Source organism: Physella acuta, unplaced genomic scaffold, assembly GCF_028476545.2.
Source record: "Physella acuta isolate Inbredline_101_S28 unplaced genomic scaffold, ASM2847654v3 ptg000008l, whole genome shotgun sequence".
NCBI lineage: Eukaryota > Metazoa > Mollusca > Gastropoda > Physidae > Physella > Physella acuta.
The window spans coordinates 1,772,519-1,790,105 of NW_026731528.1; the positions used below are offsets into that span (position 1 = coordinate 1,772,519).

The window sequence follows — 17,587 nt, forward strand, 5'->3', positions numbered from 1 at the left end:
AAAGGGGGGATGGCAACTCGGGATATAGGCCACTTTTTCTTCTTAGTCTACCCTCCCGAAAATTTCAAGTGCCCCCCCCCCCCTGAGAAAAAAGTCTGGAAGAAACACTGATATAGACATGATTTTTAATCCATATTTAATTACTTAAACTTTTAAAAAATAGAAATCTCGTAGAAAAAAAGAGTTGTGCACCAAGGAACATGCAAAAAATATGTGTATAATAGTGTGCAATATTAGCACTTTATAAATTCATATTCGTTTTTTGAGAAATCGGAAGTAGCGTAAATTACTACTTCTGGTCAACAGAAATTACTCAAAATTTGACAGAAGGCAGACAATTAGATTTTTTTTTTACTTATATGTGAAATTTCATCTATCTATCTGAAACATTACTCAAGTTATAGGCATTTGAAAAATCAAAAGTAGCTTAAGTACCGTTTCCGGTTACCGGAAAATCGCTGAAAAGTTGCTACAGAACTACAAATTTGATATAATACTTATATATGAAATTTCATCACCTAGCTGTAACGGAACTCAAGTTATCTGTACACAGACATACACAGACATACACAGACATACACACATACATACATACACAGACATGCGGACATATTGCAAAACTATGTTTTCCGACTTATGGAGGTATAAAACGTCGAGATTTGTGAAAATCTCGATTTCGATTTTTTGCACGATTACAGTACTTCCTCTATACTTCGTATACGAGAAAGTAAAAAAAAAAAAGAATAAAATGTTTAAAACAAATGTTTAATCAGAACTTAAATTAGTATTAAATTTTAAGAAAGTATTTTGCAAAACACTTAGAACTGGCAAAAATATTAATAAATAAGGGGAAAATCTAATTAAAGTATGTTGGATCTTTTATATAACTACTTACTTGAAAAATTGCTACCCATGCTAGTCCAATATTATCAAAAGAAACTGCACCCATGAAAGGATTGTTGCCGTGTGGTTCACACTTAGTGTAATACTGATTCCAGTCAACACAGGATTGGTTGGTTGGAGTATTGTTACCCTCTTTGGCAGAAGCGTTGCATGTTATGCCTTCATATATATAGAGTGGTAGATTTTCACACTTGTTCATGCCTGACTCGTTATGCTTGCTACATATATACTCATTTTTATTGAGAACATGTTTTGGTGTATAATATTTTTCCACATAATCACTGAAAGAAAATTTTAAAATAATTTTAGAAATTATTACATATTTGAATTTGTATTGTTTTAATTGATAAAGTATTTTGGTGTATGTCTAAAACATTTTTAGCTCTGTCAGAAAATGTTAAAATAAATTTAATCCATTATAAGTTTTGCATTGAATAAATGTGTTTTAAAAAGTAACAAAAAAGAGTTTTTTGGCAGGATGAACGTAAATCTTAGTACTTACGGCACATGCATTTTATCTGGAGGTTGTAAAAAGCACCGATTTCGCAGAACACCAGACCACAACTGGACTCCAATGATTCCAAAAATGAAGAATACAAAGAAGCAAAGAAGGAGGACATTTCCCAACATTGGAAGGGTGTCGAGAAGCAGCATCACAAGAATTCTCATACCTAAATTTTGATTTAGATTAAGTGGCTTTTACAAAGGTAACATGGTATTCAAATTATAAAAACAAATAATTATTTTGAAATAAGGATACAGTTTTTTTGGAATTGCTCTACCAGCAGTTAGATCTATGTTTGGCTGGTTACAATTGTCAATATGAAATTCAAAAGTTAAAGCAAAGCAGAAGTATTTAGTAAATCAAAGTACGTTCAAAATTTTAATGGAAAAATACAAACATTTGAGAAAATATATTATATTTTTTTTTACATTGCAAAATCACTAAAAAGCCACACATTTAAAATAAAATAGGTACTTACTGGGAATTCTATTTATAGCCCTTAATGGTCGTAAAACCCTAATGGTTCTGATAGCTGATAAACTTAAGTTTTCAGTATCTACTGCATATTCGATAGTCCTGTGGGAAAATTACAAAAGTGATCATCACAACCGAAATAGAAAAATGAAAAATGCAAGAATAAAAGAACAGCTAAAAATAAATTTCATAACAGCTTAAATTAACACAATATAGTATGTTAATTTTATAATCGTATAATAGTTGTTGTTAATAAAGCCCAGCAAACACATTTTAAAACAAAGTTAAAACATGAAACTTTAAACTTTTTTAGCTTTTATTTTATTAAAATAAAATTTGGTGGTGACATATGCTTATATTATTGCAGTTATCAACAAGATAAATAAAATCTAAATCTAGTTTAGTTATTAAACAATGCTTTAAAATATTTTTTACTAGTATTAAAAAGGCACTCTCTTATTTTTGTGTCTTTCATAAAATGTGGTTAGATTATCGATATTACACAATAAATGACTGTCGTTGGTAATAAATAATTATATGATTTTGTTTAAATTGGTAAATCAATTTAAAAATCATCAAAAGTTTCCATTTATTGCAAGCAAAAACATCGAATGTATCAAAAAATTGTATGCATGTAAAACGGAATAAAAGTGTAAATTAGAAGTTTGAGATAAGCTACAGGTTACTTGGGATGGTAAAATAATATGATGGAATTTAATTACTTATTGTGGCAAAAGGTTATACAACTAACAACGCAAATGTTAAAATGTATGTGGATAGTTTTTAAAGATGTAAAAAAATATTAAAGAAAACATAAACTTATGAATTTTAAACTAAAACTACAAGGAAACTGGGGTGATGTTTGTTTAGTAATACCTCTAAGGGTATTAATTGTAGAATAACAAAATGAATCACAATTATTGATTGGATTAGAAATTATATTTGATAAACTTTTTAAAAATTAGTTGCATTCCTTGTGTTGCCATTCAGATCCAGAAATTAAACCAGGCTAATTATAAACTTTTCTTGCTTTTTTAATAACTATCTTTTTGAATCAGGTAGACTTTGATCACTAATTCAATTTCGTTGTCATCGATTAACTTGATTATTAAAAAATACTAGCTGCTGGTTTTAATTTAAAGTAGAAATCGAAATAGTTGCAGCAGAATAAGAAAATGTAGCTTGACCAGTTAAGAATCATGCATATTATATTGTAAAATGCAGAGGGTGGAGTTTTAGTTTGCAATTGTGTTGTGTGGCATATTGTGGTATATAGCGATGTTGAATAATATTGCAAGCGATTTAAAAATTATTATATTTTATTATTGTTGTTATTTGAATGGAAGACATTCATATGTCTTGTTTCATTATTAATTAAAGAAAAGTGATTTTTACTAAAAAAAAATCTAAGAAATTTGGTAAAATGCTAGTAAAGTCTATTTGATTTTCTAAACTTAAATGCAATAAAAACAAGTTAATTAAAAAAGTCTAGTGACATTTATGCGCAATTTCCTTATGTTATCTAAAAATAGCTCTGACGTATAATGCTGGGATGCGTTCAAGCTAGAAGAACGATCGGTTTGTAGGTGTTTATGTAATTTTAAAATTTGTGACCGAACGAGAGGATATTTTTTAAGTGGTCTGGTTGACGAGATATGGGCAAAAAACTGCATTTTTTCGAGGTTTTTTGGCTTTTCCGGGAAATACATGAAAGAAACCCGGAATTTTTATGGCCTATGCTCATCCTCGTAACTTGCTTAACATAATTGCTTTTGGAACTAGTCATCGATATTGCTTCGTTGAGGAGGAGATACTACTTAAAGCTGCGGACACACATCCGTCCATCCATCCATTCATTCATACATCCAGAAATGACGGGTTAATAAACGCAATTCTCCAGAATGGAAATTGCGCTAAAAAGCATAGACTTACATTGAATTAAAACTACCATAGTTAAAATGAATTTACAAAGTAAAGAGACGTGAATTAAAAATATGGCCTGCAGTTTACCCCCCCCCCCCCCTCCCCTTTTTAGCGCAATTTCCATTCTGGAGAATTGCGTTTATTAACGCGTCATTTCTGGATGGATGGATGGATGGATGAATGTATGGATGAATGTGTGTCCGGGCTTTAAGTCGTATCTCCTCCTCAACGAAGCAATATCGATGACTAGTTCCAAAAGCAATTATGTTAAGCAAGTTACAAGAATGAGCATAGGCCATAAAAATTCCGGGTTTCTTTCATGTATTTCCCGGAAAAGCCAAAAAACCTCGAAAAAAAGCAGTTTTTGGCCCATATCTCGTCAACCAGACCACTTAGCGACTTGAAACATGTACCAATCGATTCCTGCCATAATTTAGAGCAATATTGCCGAAGAAAGTTTTCAAAAATATCCTCTCGTTTGGTCACAAATTTTAAAATTACAAAAACACCTACAAACCGATTGTTCTTCTAGCTTGAACGCATCCCAGCATTATACGTCAGAGCTATTTTTAGATAACATAAGGAAATTGCGCATAAATGTCACTAGACTTTTTTAATTAACTTGTTTTTACTACGGTCAACTACCAAGAAGTAGCCCACGTTATTTCATAAGAAGTTGTCAAAGACATTTTGTTACTTTTTTAAATAATGACTTTTGACCTCCGTAAAAAGTTAATAGTCAGGCCTCATTTGGCTTAAACACATAGCTTGTGTAGCTGACTAAAACATTAGATCACACTCAATATAAGAAACATTATCTGTCTTAGGTGTAGGCTATATTAGATTGTAGCTAGAATAGACAGAAACAATCGTATTTCTAGTACGGATTTTGTTTGTGTGTATATGTGCATTTTGGGGAAGGGGGATTCCTAGAAAATTTCCTATACTTGAAAAATAATCTGATTGTAGTTTTTAAAGTGTTTGATAGTTATGCCTTCAAGTGGCGTCACTAGGTAGGGTGTCATCCGATGCGGTAAGGGAGGGTGTCCCCACACCACGCTCCAGTAATATATTTACGATTTGGTGTTATCCTTTTCCCCAAGATTTTTTAGGGTGTGGACTAACATTGTTTTGATGGTAAATTTTACGATTTCATGGGTTATATGTTTAGGATTGAGGGAAAACAAAGGCGGCTGACCACACTATCCCTTCATACTTCATCCCACCCCCCCTCCCTCCCCAAGCCCAGTGTGACGTAAGCCTAAGCTTACTTACACGCTTGTAGATAACAGAATTTCACGCACGGTACGCTCTACCAGATAGGCGGGATGGAGTTGTTAAGGGGTGCGGGGTTGGCGTGGCCTCAGGGCATGACAACATCACAACGAGGTGACATCATGTGCAAAATTTGATAAGGTAGACAACATAGTGGGCTCGACTTCATTACATAACGCCTATCTCGTAAAAATGACACGATTCTTTAATTTAGATTCGAATTCAGAGAAGAAAAAAAATGGTCCTAATTTATTTAACATGTAGGCTTATTCGATAACACTTCAAATTCTTATGTTGAGTGATTAGCCCAGTTTATGCCACCATAGCTCAATTAAAAGTTGGCTAATAAATAAATCTAATGTGCTGCCATTTTGTCATGGGTGGGCAACATTTAAGTTGTCTCCCCATGGAGGATATCTAAGGGCTATAACTAAAAATATGTAGCTATATATATATATATATATATATATATATATATATATATATATATATATATATATATATATATAATTCCCCACCCCTCACATAATAAAATTCTACCTAACCCCTGTGTATAAATATGGAGGTGTTGGTCTAGTGTGGGCCAATTTGATGATGGGGAGGGTGGAGTATGCCCCGTGTATTTATTCTTCGTTTTTGTTACATATGTTTGTATTGTATATCTTTCATATGTATCTTTCTAGCGAAACTACGCTCTACACTATACCATTAACCGTTGAGTTAATGAAATCATTAACCGTTGAGTTAACTAAACCATTAACAATTGAGTTAATTAAACTATTAACCGTTGAGTTAATTAAACCATTAATCCGGCATTAAATTGTTGAGTTCTTCTGAGGAGGTCAGCACATCTGACCCCAACACTGTAAACACATCTGAAATTATATTTAAAACCTCACTACATCTAACCTGATTCCAGCTAATTAAACTTTTAAAATGTTCTCCCCTTGTGTTATTTTCTCCTCACCCTCCCCCCATCCCCCCCCCCCCCCCCATCCCCCAGCTTGTTGCTACTACACACTGACACGCTTATCAGTCGCCCATTGCTGTTGCCTGGCAACCAGGCCTAAACATGTGTTTGTAAAGCGTGAAGGAATCACCAAAGCTTACATTAGCTGCAGGGGATCTTTCCTAGTGTAATGCAAGTCAGCGCGATACAGTGTTAATTTGCTTTAGTATTTCAGCTATCGACCCGCCACTTCCTTACCTACTTTTTTTCTGTTACACTAGGCGAATTATTTTAAGGACGAATTATTTTAATGAGGGGTCATCCAAAAATGACGTCTCGCTTTTTTTTTTTTTACTTTTACTCTCCTCCCCTATTTCCTTTCTTCACAAAGTCCCCCCCCCCCTAAAATGACGTCACACACATCAGAGTGCAACCTGCTAAAAATTACAGTTTAAATATATATTTTTTTAAAACTTTGATTTCTTTCTAAAATATATACAGTTTTGCTAACACTTAGTATATTTATCAATTTTTATTACAATTTACAAAAACAGTTTTAAAAAAACGCGAAACGACGGCAATAATTCATTTCCTAGTATTACTTTTCAAAATGGAAAAGTGTGACATCACAAAATCTGATCCCCATCTCACATCGTCACAAAATTACGGACCCCCCCCCCTCGCACTTGTACATATTCTACCCATATGCACAATTCAATACATAATACATTCTATACATTCTAACACATTCACACACAACATATCAGCATACATGTGTTAGAAATAACAGCGCATGTTATAATTATACACTTTGTTTTTACAATTGTAGACTAAATAAAATTCAAGCGCGTTTAGAGTTGAGTTTAAAAAAAAAATGTAATGACAACAAAGTACATTTCAGCTGGCTGGGTGGATTAAAATAAACATGCAGAGATGAACTAGCGCATGCAGAAGCTGAGCATGCAGTTGGTACATGCAGCGTGCGAGGAGGCCATGATTTGTGCCGGGGTTTTCTATTAGATTTCTTGTTTTTAACTATGCGCGCGTGAGGAGGAAGTAAGGCAGAGCGGGACAAGCTGGGTAGGAAAAGCAAAGGCAAAATAAATAATAAAAAAAAAATCTTGCAAGGCTTTATTTATGCTAGAAGAAATTAAAATAATTGTCGAAAAAACATGAAATAGTAATTAACATAGCTGTGGATCAATGTGATGTGATTAAATTACAAGAAACTAGGCATATCTATACATTTAGTATAGATCTTTCTATACGTTATAATTTCAGACTGAATAAACTGAATATTGTTACAGGCCTACATTTTACTGTAATACATTTTACAATCGCTTAAATTTAATCTATTAATATAAAATTAGATAAAACATTACAATAACTCACTGCTATAATAGTTTTAAAAAAGACAGCAAGCCCTAACAGTAAAAATAAAAGTCAATCTGTATTTGTATTGTACTTTAAGCTAGCCTACACTAACTTGGTAACATTGGTTAAGATAAGGGAGATAATTCAGTTAGCTCCTTGCTCTTCAGTTCAATCTAATTAGCGTCTGAAGAGTGTTCAAGTTTCAAGTAGTTTAAACGGCGAGCAATGCCAAAATGTTCGGTTTAAATGGGCAACAAACAAATAAGACGTTATTTAATGATCTTGGCATGTTTTGATGCTATAAAAATATAGACCATTGCTGGGAAGATGCAGTGATTCAACTTAAGGAAAAATATATAACTTGAGATAATTTTAAAATGTTAAAACAATGCTATTAGACAAAGGTAGCTCAAAATTGTAGTCACTTTAATAACCGTATATCTTCGCCTACTTAAGCGTGCAAATAATGCAATCAGTAAAAATGCTAAAATTGAAAAGCGAATAACAATTTAATTAGTCCGAATTCCAAAGTAATTAAATTTTAAAATAAAATAAAAATAATTTCAAACCAGCTTAAAGGTCTACAAGTAAAAAATAAAATTCCTCATGTTTGCTTTGAATTATTTAGATCTAGTTTTTAAAAAAGAAAACTTAAAAAAAAACTCATTTAAAATAAATTAGGTCCTTCTTAATAAAAATCACTAAACTTAATTATTGACAAATAACTAGAAACCGGTAAAATCTGGATCAATAAAGGTCTTGCTGGTATTGGATAGAGTGCGCATGTGTGCCGCTCTAGGGGAAGTGACGTACTAAGCAAATTAGCACAAAGACTTGACCTGACAAACACTCAAGGGACGTAAGCGTGTGAATACCATAAACAAAACAAAAGGGCTGATATAATTGGAGCAAACAGAACAAAATAAAGAAATAGTTAAAACAAAGTTGTCTTACTTGTTCACAATATACTCAGCCACTCTATAAGGGCGTGGATATTTCAAGAAACGAAAGAAAAGCTTGTTAGAATATTAAGTTACTGCCATGGGTTATAATTAGCATACATAATTAGTTTTACTTCAAGTTAAATATTGTTTTAGCTCTTAATATAATAAATATATCTTTGAATTTAGATTTTTTTTCTGTAATTGCCATTTTTGTAAAATTAAAAATTTAATGTTTACAATTTTAAATAAATATGTGCCAAACAGCTATACAATATTTTGATTAAAAAAATATTTTCTTCTATGTAGCCCGCAGCACGTGATATCGACGTTTTAATCGAAACACTTAAATTCCACGGACATGAGATTGGTTTCTAGTTTAGAGCTACTGGACTCGAAGTTGAACGGAAACAAAGAATACTCCGCAGTAAATGCTACAATTCTGACATCCGGTGTGTGATGGGCGTGTTTACTTTCGAATGCCTTTATTCTACTATCCGAGGCAGGCAAAACAATGCTCACTAGACTCGGGACCAACCCTGTTAATGAGAACACAAGGACAGCATAACAAGTCTAAATCATTGGTTAGTACACACAGGAATATTCGGTGGCACTCGCTGGTGCGATAAAAGGATGGATGAAAGTGGCGGACAAATTGTAGCGCAAACACCAAACAAAAAAAAAATATGGATTATCCTTTAGGATTATTATATTCCGTTTTTTTTACCCAGGCTAAATGGAAAAAGGTGTCGAACAAACGAAAGTTAAAGCACCAAACAAAAAGGAGTAATCTGGCGTCTCTTTCTTCTACCCACCCCAAATGGATGAATGTTCCGGACGAATGTTGCTGAGACACCAAACAAAAACCTTTAGGAGTATTTTAGATCCCTTGTTTTACCCACCCCGAATGGATGAATGTGTCGGAATAATTGTTGCTAAAAAAAAGCAACAAAACTTTACGATTATTCTGGCGTACCTCCTTTAACCCCCTCCTCCTAATAGTTTTATAACTCTGGTTGGGGTAAGTCAATCAAAAGTTCTTGCTTGTAAAGGTTTTGATCAATTAGTAAAATTTAACAACAATTTTCGTCACCAGTGACTAGAAGCTGAATTATTTCTGAAAATGATGGAACATTTATTTCAGAATGATTGAAATGAAAGGAAAAAGTTGAATTCTGCTGGAAGAAATACACAATAATGTATGAATTGAAAGAAAAAGTTGAATTCTGCTGGAAGGAATACACAATCATGTATGAATTGAAATCCAAATAAGCACAAAGAGAAATTGTATTTAAAAAAAAAGTATCCATCATCGAGCCTTGGCGGAAGAAAACTAAATAGCTCAATCGACGTTCGTGCTCAAGACATTTATTTGATTTAGTTTTTGAAGAAGAATTTGAATTTCTACGAAGAAAATCTGTTAAAATTTAAAAAAATTCAATATGTTTTTTTTTTTAAATTGAATGATAAAGTAGACTAGAATACAAATAGATTTAGGAATTCAGAAGGGATTTTCTTGTCACAACACACGCCTTTCTCAGGCAAGCTCTCCAGTCCTCATGTATGATAAAATCCTCATAAAATGTTTACCCCATCGCTTCACAACTATCATATCTGGCCCCGCATGCTTCAATAGATCAGTAAAAAAAACTTGCTGTAACGAAGATAGATGTCCAGCCATGATGAATGGACGAGGATCTGCCGGATCAGGTCAGATAACTGCTTGATCTTTTTTCGATCGGTGTTGTCTCCCATTTCAAAAGTGCTCGGAAGACTGAGAGAAGGTCCTACTCCAAACATTACAGCAACATACTAGGTCAAGGTCGGTCAAGATCACAAGGTCAGAGTTTATAAAAAAAAATTATCCAATCAACAGTGTACTTGGAAGTAGGGAAGCCATTTTTCTTACTTATAACTGAAGGTTTTATACATAGGTAAAAATATATCTCCATCTCTTGCACATTGTTGGTAAAGAAAAATATCTAAAAGGTTAACAGAACTAGCAGCAGCGAATGCGATTATATAAAAAAATCAACTGACATATCTGACAAACTGCCTTAACTACACCCATGTAAATCATCCAGTCTACTGTTTGACCAGCAATAGAATCACGATTTCATTTTTCCTGTTCCCAACAGTTAACAAATAATTGACTGACAACAATCTATCATAGTCTAGGGGTACCAAAAAATAAGTTCATCATCCGAGGATCATCTTCAAGCAATAAACACCATTTCCACGACGTTTTGCTTGGTATCTAATGGTGGAACATATCACCATTTCTAAAACGTTTCGCTGGATATCTAAAGGTGGAACATATCACCATTTCTACAACGTTTTGCTGGATATCTAAAGGTGGAACATATCACCATTTCCACAAAGTTTTGCTATGTATCTAAAGGTGGAACATATCACCATTTCTACAACGTTTCGCTGGATATCTAAAGGTGGAACATATCACCATTCTACAACGTTTCGCTGGATATCTAAAGGTGGAACATATCACCATTTCTACAACGTTTTGCTGTATATCTAAAGGTGGAACATTTCCCCAGCTAAGGGCTAGATAAGATGAAACAGAAATTGTTGTTAATTTAGTTTATTAGATTGATACTTAAGACACTAAAATAGTTCCCCGATTTTCTATATATGCTTTTCCCCTGTTATCATAGTAATTAAAACGTTTACATGTTCTTTAAAAAAACCGACATAAAACCATCAGATTTTTAAACATTGAAAATGTCAAGGTCGTGGAATTGATTTATTTTTTGAAAACACCACAACTGTAACAAAGCTTTTACAAAGTAATGTCGCGAGACCATAGAACGTCCAGTGTCGCGAGACCATAGAACGTCCAGTTCAGGAGTAAATGGAAGCAAGAATTACATCGACGCCAGTACCATTAATTCTTTCAGATAGTTTCTAAATTGGGGATGTCTTATATATATGAAAATGGTGCAGCATAACTCATTTTAAAGCGAAAAACTTAAGAGAAATTTTAACAACCAATTTTTTAAAAGTGATCTTAAAATCAACTTTACAAAAACAAATAATGATAGGAAGGACACCTTATTTAGATAGACCCGATGTTTACCGAGGTCATAATATCCATCAAACAATATTCTAAATGAACATCAACATACAAGAAGATCTAAATAACGTCTCAATTTTTCGAACTTTCTGTCACGTAAGATTTATATTAAAACAAGTCGACGTCTCTCATCTTTATTAGCATGAAATAAAAAAAAAATCTTCATTCCGTTGACGCTATCCCCACACTTTTTATGTCTCCATTGATGCTATCCTCACACTTTTTGTGTACGACGTATCAGTTCTGACAACATCTCGTTCTTTCATCAACCGCACCCCTTCTCTCCCCCTCCCCCAACAGAGCAGGTTTTAATTCCCATTTAGCGCTCTCTGAGATGTGACGTTATTAACACGTCATTTGATTTCTACATCTGCTGATATTGGAGCTTCGTCTCTCGCCTTCAAAGGACGTTGATACATGTACAAATGGATGTCTCACAATCTGGTGTATTCATTAGGTTAGCGTCTTCATGTCTTATCTTTGAACGTCTTTAATCGATTCTATGTTGACATGTTTTAATGTTTTACCTCTCCAATTAATTAAAAACAAATTGTATATACATCTTGAAGCGTATCCAAAGAATTTAACGTCGTTATATTTTCCTTTTGAAAATATTTGATTGGTTTAACGTCTTCGTATTTAATCATTAAAACTATTCGATTTATTGATCATTGACCTTATCCTTAAGCTTATATTCGATTAGTTTAGAGTCTTTCGCTTTCCGTGGATGTATGGCTACATCCCATGTAAACATTTAATCAGATAATTAGGGGAGTTTTAAAAGAAGAAGCCGTTTCCTAGAGTTTTCCGTCTTTGCATAACTGGCACTTTTATCATTCATTATGAAAGTACTTTAAAATGATGACGTCATTTCCGTCATCAAGAGTCTTGGAGTGATGACGTCAGTTTTATTGATTCGAAAAATTTCTGCTTAGACACGCGCTAATTTCTACACGGTCGAGAATACTTTGAACTAATGATGACACTAGAACAGGGATTCTAAATTTACGGTGCAGATACCCCCCTCCTTGCCAGATAGAAGTTTTAATCGGATCCTTAGCTCAGAGAAACCGTACCCCTGCTTTAATCAATTTAATTAATTACATTTCTTTTGTAATTTATGCACCCTGAGGTGAAATAATTAGACAGTTGATCCCTAAAGTTGACCACAGGTTGAGAATCCCTGTCACAGTGTATTGATATACACTAACAAACACACGTTTTTGTGGCTTTTAGCATTTAAAAAAGAAATGTAGCGTGTTATCTTTCATCTTATTAAAATAACATCGCAGTCATTAAAAGTACTAACTTTTTCTCTGCTACCATTTTAAAATAAATTCCACTAGCGCTTTTAAACTAAACCAGAAAAGTATTTATTTTAAATTTTAATATTTCATAGTTTTAAACAAAAAAAAAGAACACATTTTAAAGATTTCTTTTTCGATTGAAAACAAAGCTTTTCTTTTACGATTTCTGAGAGATTTAAAGCATTATTTTAAATCTTAAACCCGAGGAAGAAATACTTTTTAAAAACTATGTTTTAAAAATCAACGAAATGCAAATTTTTATTTCGCAACGGTTGGCTGTCGGCTGCAGAGTACAGGATTTTTTTTTTTTAAAGGCGAACGTTTAAGGTTGTATAGATGAGAGGAGGGAAATCGCCTTAGAGAACAGCATCCCCTTCAATCAAATGAGATGGACGCTTTGATATTCCCTTCTTTGAACTACTTATTGGGAAGATTACATTGAAACTAATTGGCCATTTAAATATTTTAGAAAGAGTTTTTTTACCAATCAATTCTTTGAGACGAAAAAAAAAGGTTTATATCTAACAAAAAAGGTTTCTTTTTTGTTGCAAGATTTTTTTCTAAACAGTTTATTTATTTCATTGACACGTGAAATTTGGGAGATGTCTGAGACATTCTTTCACGTTAACTTCCGATATACATTACGGAAAAAATTGTAAAAATTCGAAACTAAAGTTGTAGGAATGCGAAACTAAAGTTTAGAACTGCTTCAGGGTATAAGGAAAAAAAAAATTTCGACAGTTAAATATTTTTCGATACCTGACGTAAAAGAATGTTTGTTCTAAGTTAAATTTTTGCCAATGGTGTAAGGTTAAAGTTCTGGAAAAAAACTTTTCTGGTCGTTGTGGATTTTAGAAAAAAAAGATATACCTGAATATCCTATGTTTTGTGAACAAGTAAGAAGGTACAGTAATGTGCGGTAATTAGAAACACCAACAAGGGAGACAATCTGGAGTCGTATTACATTCATAATGAATAAAACACTTAACAAGCAGAGATGCAGGGGTTAGGGGCGGGGATTATGGGAGGAGTAGGGGGCGGCGTTCAAATCCACTTTAGAAAGATCAGGTAGAATATATTTAACATCTTTTCTGGAGCTGATTCTGGTGCAAAAATAAAGATGTACAGAAATATAGGTTTTAAGGTGTGGAGAGAATTATTTTTTTTGGGAAGAAAATGTAGAGGCTGGAGTAGGAACAATGAATGAATACACATTGACAATGTCATAGCGAGGCTGCAATACAGGACACTATCAGAGCAAGCTAATACACAAAACTGGTTTTATTTTTTTTCCAGGGCTGTGGTACGCGAATAGTAGAATGCAGGCAATTCGAAAGCTTTAATCGATGGTAAGTAACTTAAGTTTTGTAGAAATCTGACAAGTTTTTTTTAGACGTATTTTAAAAACTGAAATCACATTCCCCCACACAATCACGAAACAAAATGGCGGGAATTTGCACGAGTAAGATTTACTTTAAAATACATGAACACATTCTATTTCAATTTTGTTTCGTTAAAACGCAAAAAAAACAACTAAAAATCTAGATGTAACAGAATAAATGGTTACATTTTTTAAAGTTATTGAGATTTTTAAAATCCTAAAAACGTTATCATGCTAATGTTTTATTAATATTTAATTCAAACTGTATTAGTGCAAAAGTATTTTTGGGTTATCTCAAATTTAAAAAGCTTTTAAAATACATATAACATTTAAAAAGTTAGAGATATCGTTCTAATTGGAAATGAAACATTTAAAACTGATTAGTGAAAAACGTAATTAAAAACAAGTTAAGCAGAATTTAAAAAGAAATAACGATTAAATGGAGATTAACAATATATTTTTATAAAATTCTTAGATAATTCTTAATATAATAAAATAAAATATACTATCAAATAATTTTTACTTGTTAGAAATAAGTAAAATAAAACATAAAATGAACATAAAATTAATGAAATAAAATATCCTCATCATTTAAAAAAAAATAGTGCACCCATTGAGAGTTGAGGAAATAAAAAGTGCATTTCTCTAATTCTAACTTTACAATGTTGTACAAGAATTGGTTACCACGTGAATAGGTGACCAAATAAACTGGTGACACCAACACTGGTGACCAAATAAACTGGTGACTACAAGAGTTGGTGACCATTTAAAAAGTGTCACCAACTAGTGGTGACCATATAAACTAGTGACTATAAGAATAGATGACCACATGAGCTGGTGACCACTTGAAATGGTGACACCAAAAATTATTGTCACCAACAGCTGGTGATCCAGGAACCGGTGACTACGAGAACAGGTGACTTGTCAGCAATGTGAAATCCTGAACTAAGCAATCGTGATGAACAGCCAGCTAAACATCGGCTACCGAGTTATGAATAGCCTTCTAGCTAGGTATAACCTACCGAGTGATGAATAGCCCTTTAGCTAAACATCGGCTAGCCAGTGATGAATAGCCATCTAGCTAGATATAGGCTAACGAGTGATGAATAGCCATCTAGCTAGATATAGGCTATCCATTGACGAATAGACATCTAGCTAAACATCAGCTAGCCGGTGACGAATAGCCCATTAGCTAGATATAGGCTATCCGGTGATGAATAGACATCTAGCTAAACATCAGCTAGCCGGTGACGAATAGCCCATTAGCTAGATATAGGCTATCCGGTGATGAACCCTAGCTAAAAAACACATACTATGTAAATATCCCTGGTCAACCTAGACAATAAACACGAGCAACATCAAGACGAGGCTGCACTTGACCTATAACCTGAAATGACGTAGACGTCAACACACACAAACACACACACACATGAACACGCGTGTCACGTGACTACAATTTTCAAATCGCCTAAAACTTCTAACTTTGTAGGCAAGCTTTTAAACTTTTTCTGTAACTTTAATAAATTGCTGTATTGAAACGTAAACTAAGCTTATTCGCACGTAAATATAAATATAACAGCTAATTACAAGAACAGAGTATTTACGCTATGTGCCAGGGAATGATTTCGTTTTAAGTCACTATGGCACACAATAAACCGTATTTTTCTCAATAAAAGAGCTTTTACAGTTTGATTTCTTTTTAAAAGTTAAACGATTAAAATAAACGTGGCATTTTATTAGGAAATCTTAACATCTTAGAAAACTTATTTTTTAAACGTTAAGAACTTTGAAACAAAAATTTAAAAAATGAATGTATATATTGACAACTTCAGGTGAAATGCGTGTCCAACATCACAAACCCAAAAACAAAGAAAATATATTTGACCTAACTAAAACAAACACATCGTTATAATATATTTCGTGATCGACCGACACACACACCCACACACAAGTAAGCCTAGCGCCCTGCCTGGTCTATAAAAACAGCACATCAACATTCAACTACAGCAACCGCGATGACGTCACCTACCCGGCCACGACGATGAAGCAGTCCAGCCGGTTCCAGGAGTCCGCGAGGTAGGTGTCCTTGCCCCACACGCCCATGGCCACCATCTTGATAATCATCTCGATGGCGAAGAAGGCGAAGATGAAGTTGTCGAACCCCTGCAGGATCTGGCACCGTGTCGTCACGCACGCCTCGTCGTTGCACGGCTGGTACATCCCCAGGGTCACGCAGTTCAGGATGATGACGAACATGCTGATCCGCTCGAACCACGTGCGGCAAGGTTAAGGTCAATAGGGTTTGGATAGTTTTACAACTAATGGTAAACGCTGACAACCAACAGAACATTGGCATTAAATAAACAATACACACAATACAATACAATACAATACAATACAATACAATACAATACAATACAATACAATACAATACAATACAATACAATACAATACAATACAATACAATACAATACAATACAATACAATACAATACAATACAATACAATACAATACAATACAATACAATACAATACAATACAATACAATACAATACAATACAATACAATACAATACAATACAATACAATACAATACAATACAATACAATACAATACAATACAATACAATACAATACAATACAATACAATACAATACAATACAATACAATACAATACAATACAATACAATACAATACAATACAATACAATACAATACAATACAATACAATACAATACAATACAATACAATACAATACAATACAATACAATACAATACAACACAACACAACACAACACAACACAACACAACACAACACAACACAACACAACACAACACAACACAACACAACACAACACAACACAACACAACACAACACAACACAACACAACACAACACAACACAACACAATACAATACAATACAATACAATACAATACAATACAATACAATACAGTACAGTACAGTACAGTACAGTACAGTACAGTACAGTACAGTACAGTACAGTACAGTACAGTACAGTACAGTACAGTACAGTACAGTACAGTACAGTACAGTACAGTACAGTACAGTACAATACAATACAATACAATACAATACAATACAATACAATACAATACAATACAATACAATACAATACAATACAATACAATACAATACAATACAATACAATACAATACAATACAATACAATACAATACAATACAATACAATACAATACAATACAATACAATACAATACAATACAATACAATACAATACAATACAATACAATACAATACAATACAATACAATACAATACAATACAATACAATACAATACAATACAATACAATACAATACAATACAATACAATACAATACAATACAATACAATACAATACAATACAATACAATACAATACAATACAATACAATACAATACAATACAATACAATACAATACAATACAATACAATACAATACAATACAATAC

At 33.1% G+C, this 17,587-nt stretch overlaps 1 protein-coding gene across 10 annotated transcripts in view; it reads right to left on the bottom strand.

Annotated features, from left to right (window-relative positions):
• The window catches only part of LOC131958606 (voltage-dependent T-type calcium channel subunit alpha-1G), a 51,377-nt gene extending 34,984 nt beyond the window's left edge, over positions 1 to 16,393 (bottom strand). For 9 of the 10 annotated variants that reach the window (XM_059282987.1, XM_059283059.1, XM_059282509.1 and 6 more), the window contains exons 1-5: positions 16,153 to 16,393; positions 8,358 to 8,381; positions 1,887 to 1,984; positions 1,406 to 1,574; positions 896 to 1,184 (exon numbers count right to left, since the gene is read on the bottom strand). In XM_059282987.1, the coding sequence (XP_059138970.1) occupies positions 896 to 1,184; positions 1,406 to 1,574; positions 1,887 to 1,984; positions 8,358 to 8,381; positions 16,153 to 16,379 (807 nt within the window). In that variant the 5' untranslated portion in view covers positions 16,380 to 16,393. The remainder of the gene's footprint in view (positions 1 to 895; positions 1,185 to 1,405; positions 1,575 to 1,886; positions 1,985 to 8,357; positions 8,382 to 16,152) is intronic. The other variant, XM_059282741.1, reaches the window with a different exon arrangement.
• Between the last annotated feature and the right edge of the window lie 1,194 nt (positions 16,394 to 17,587).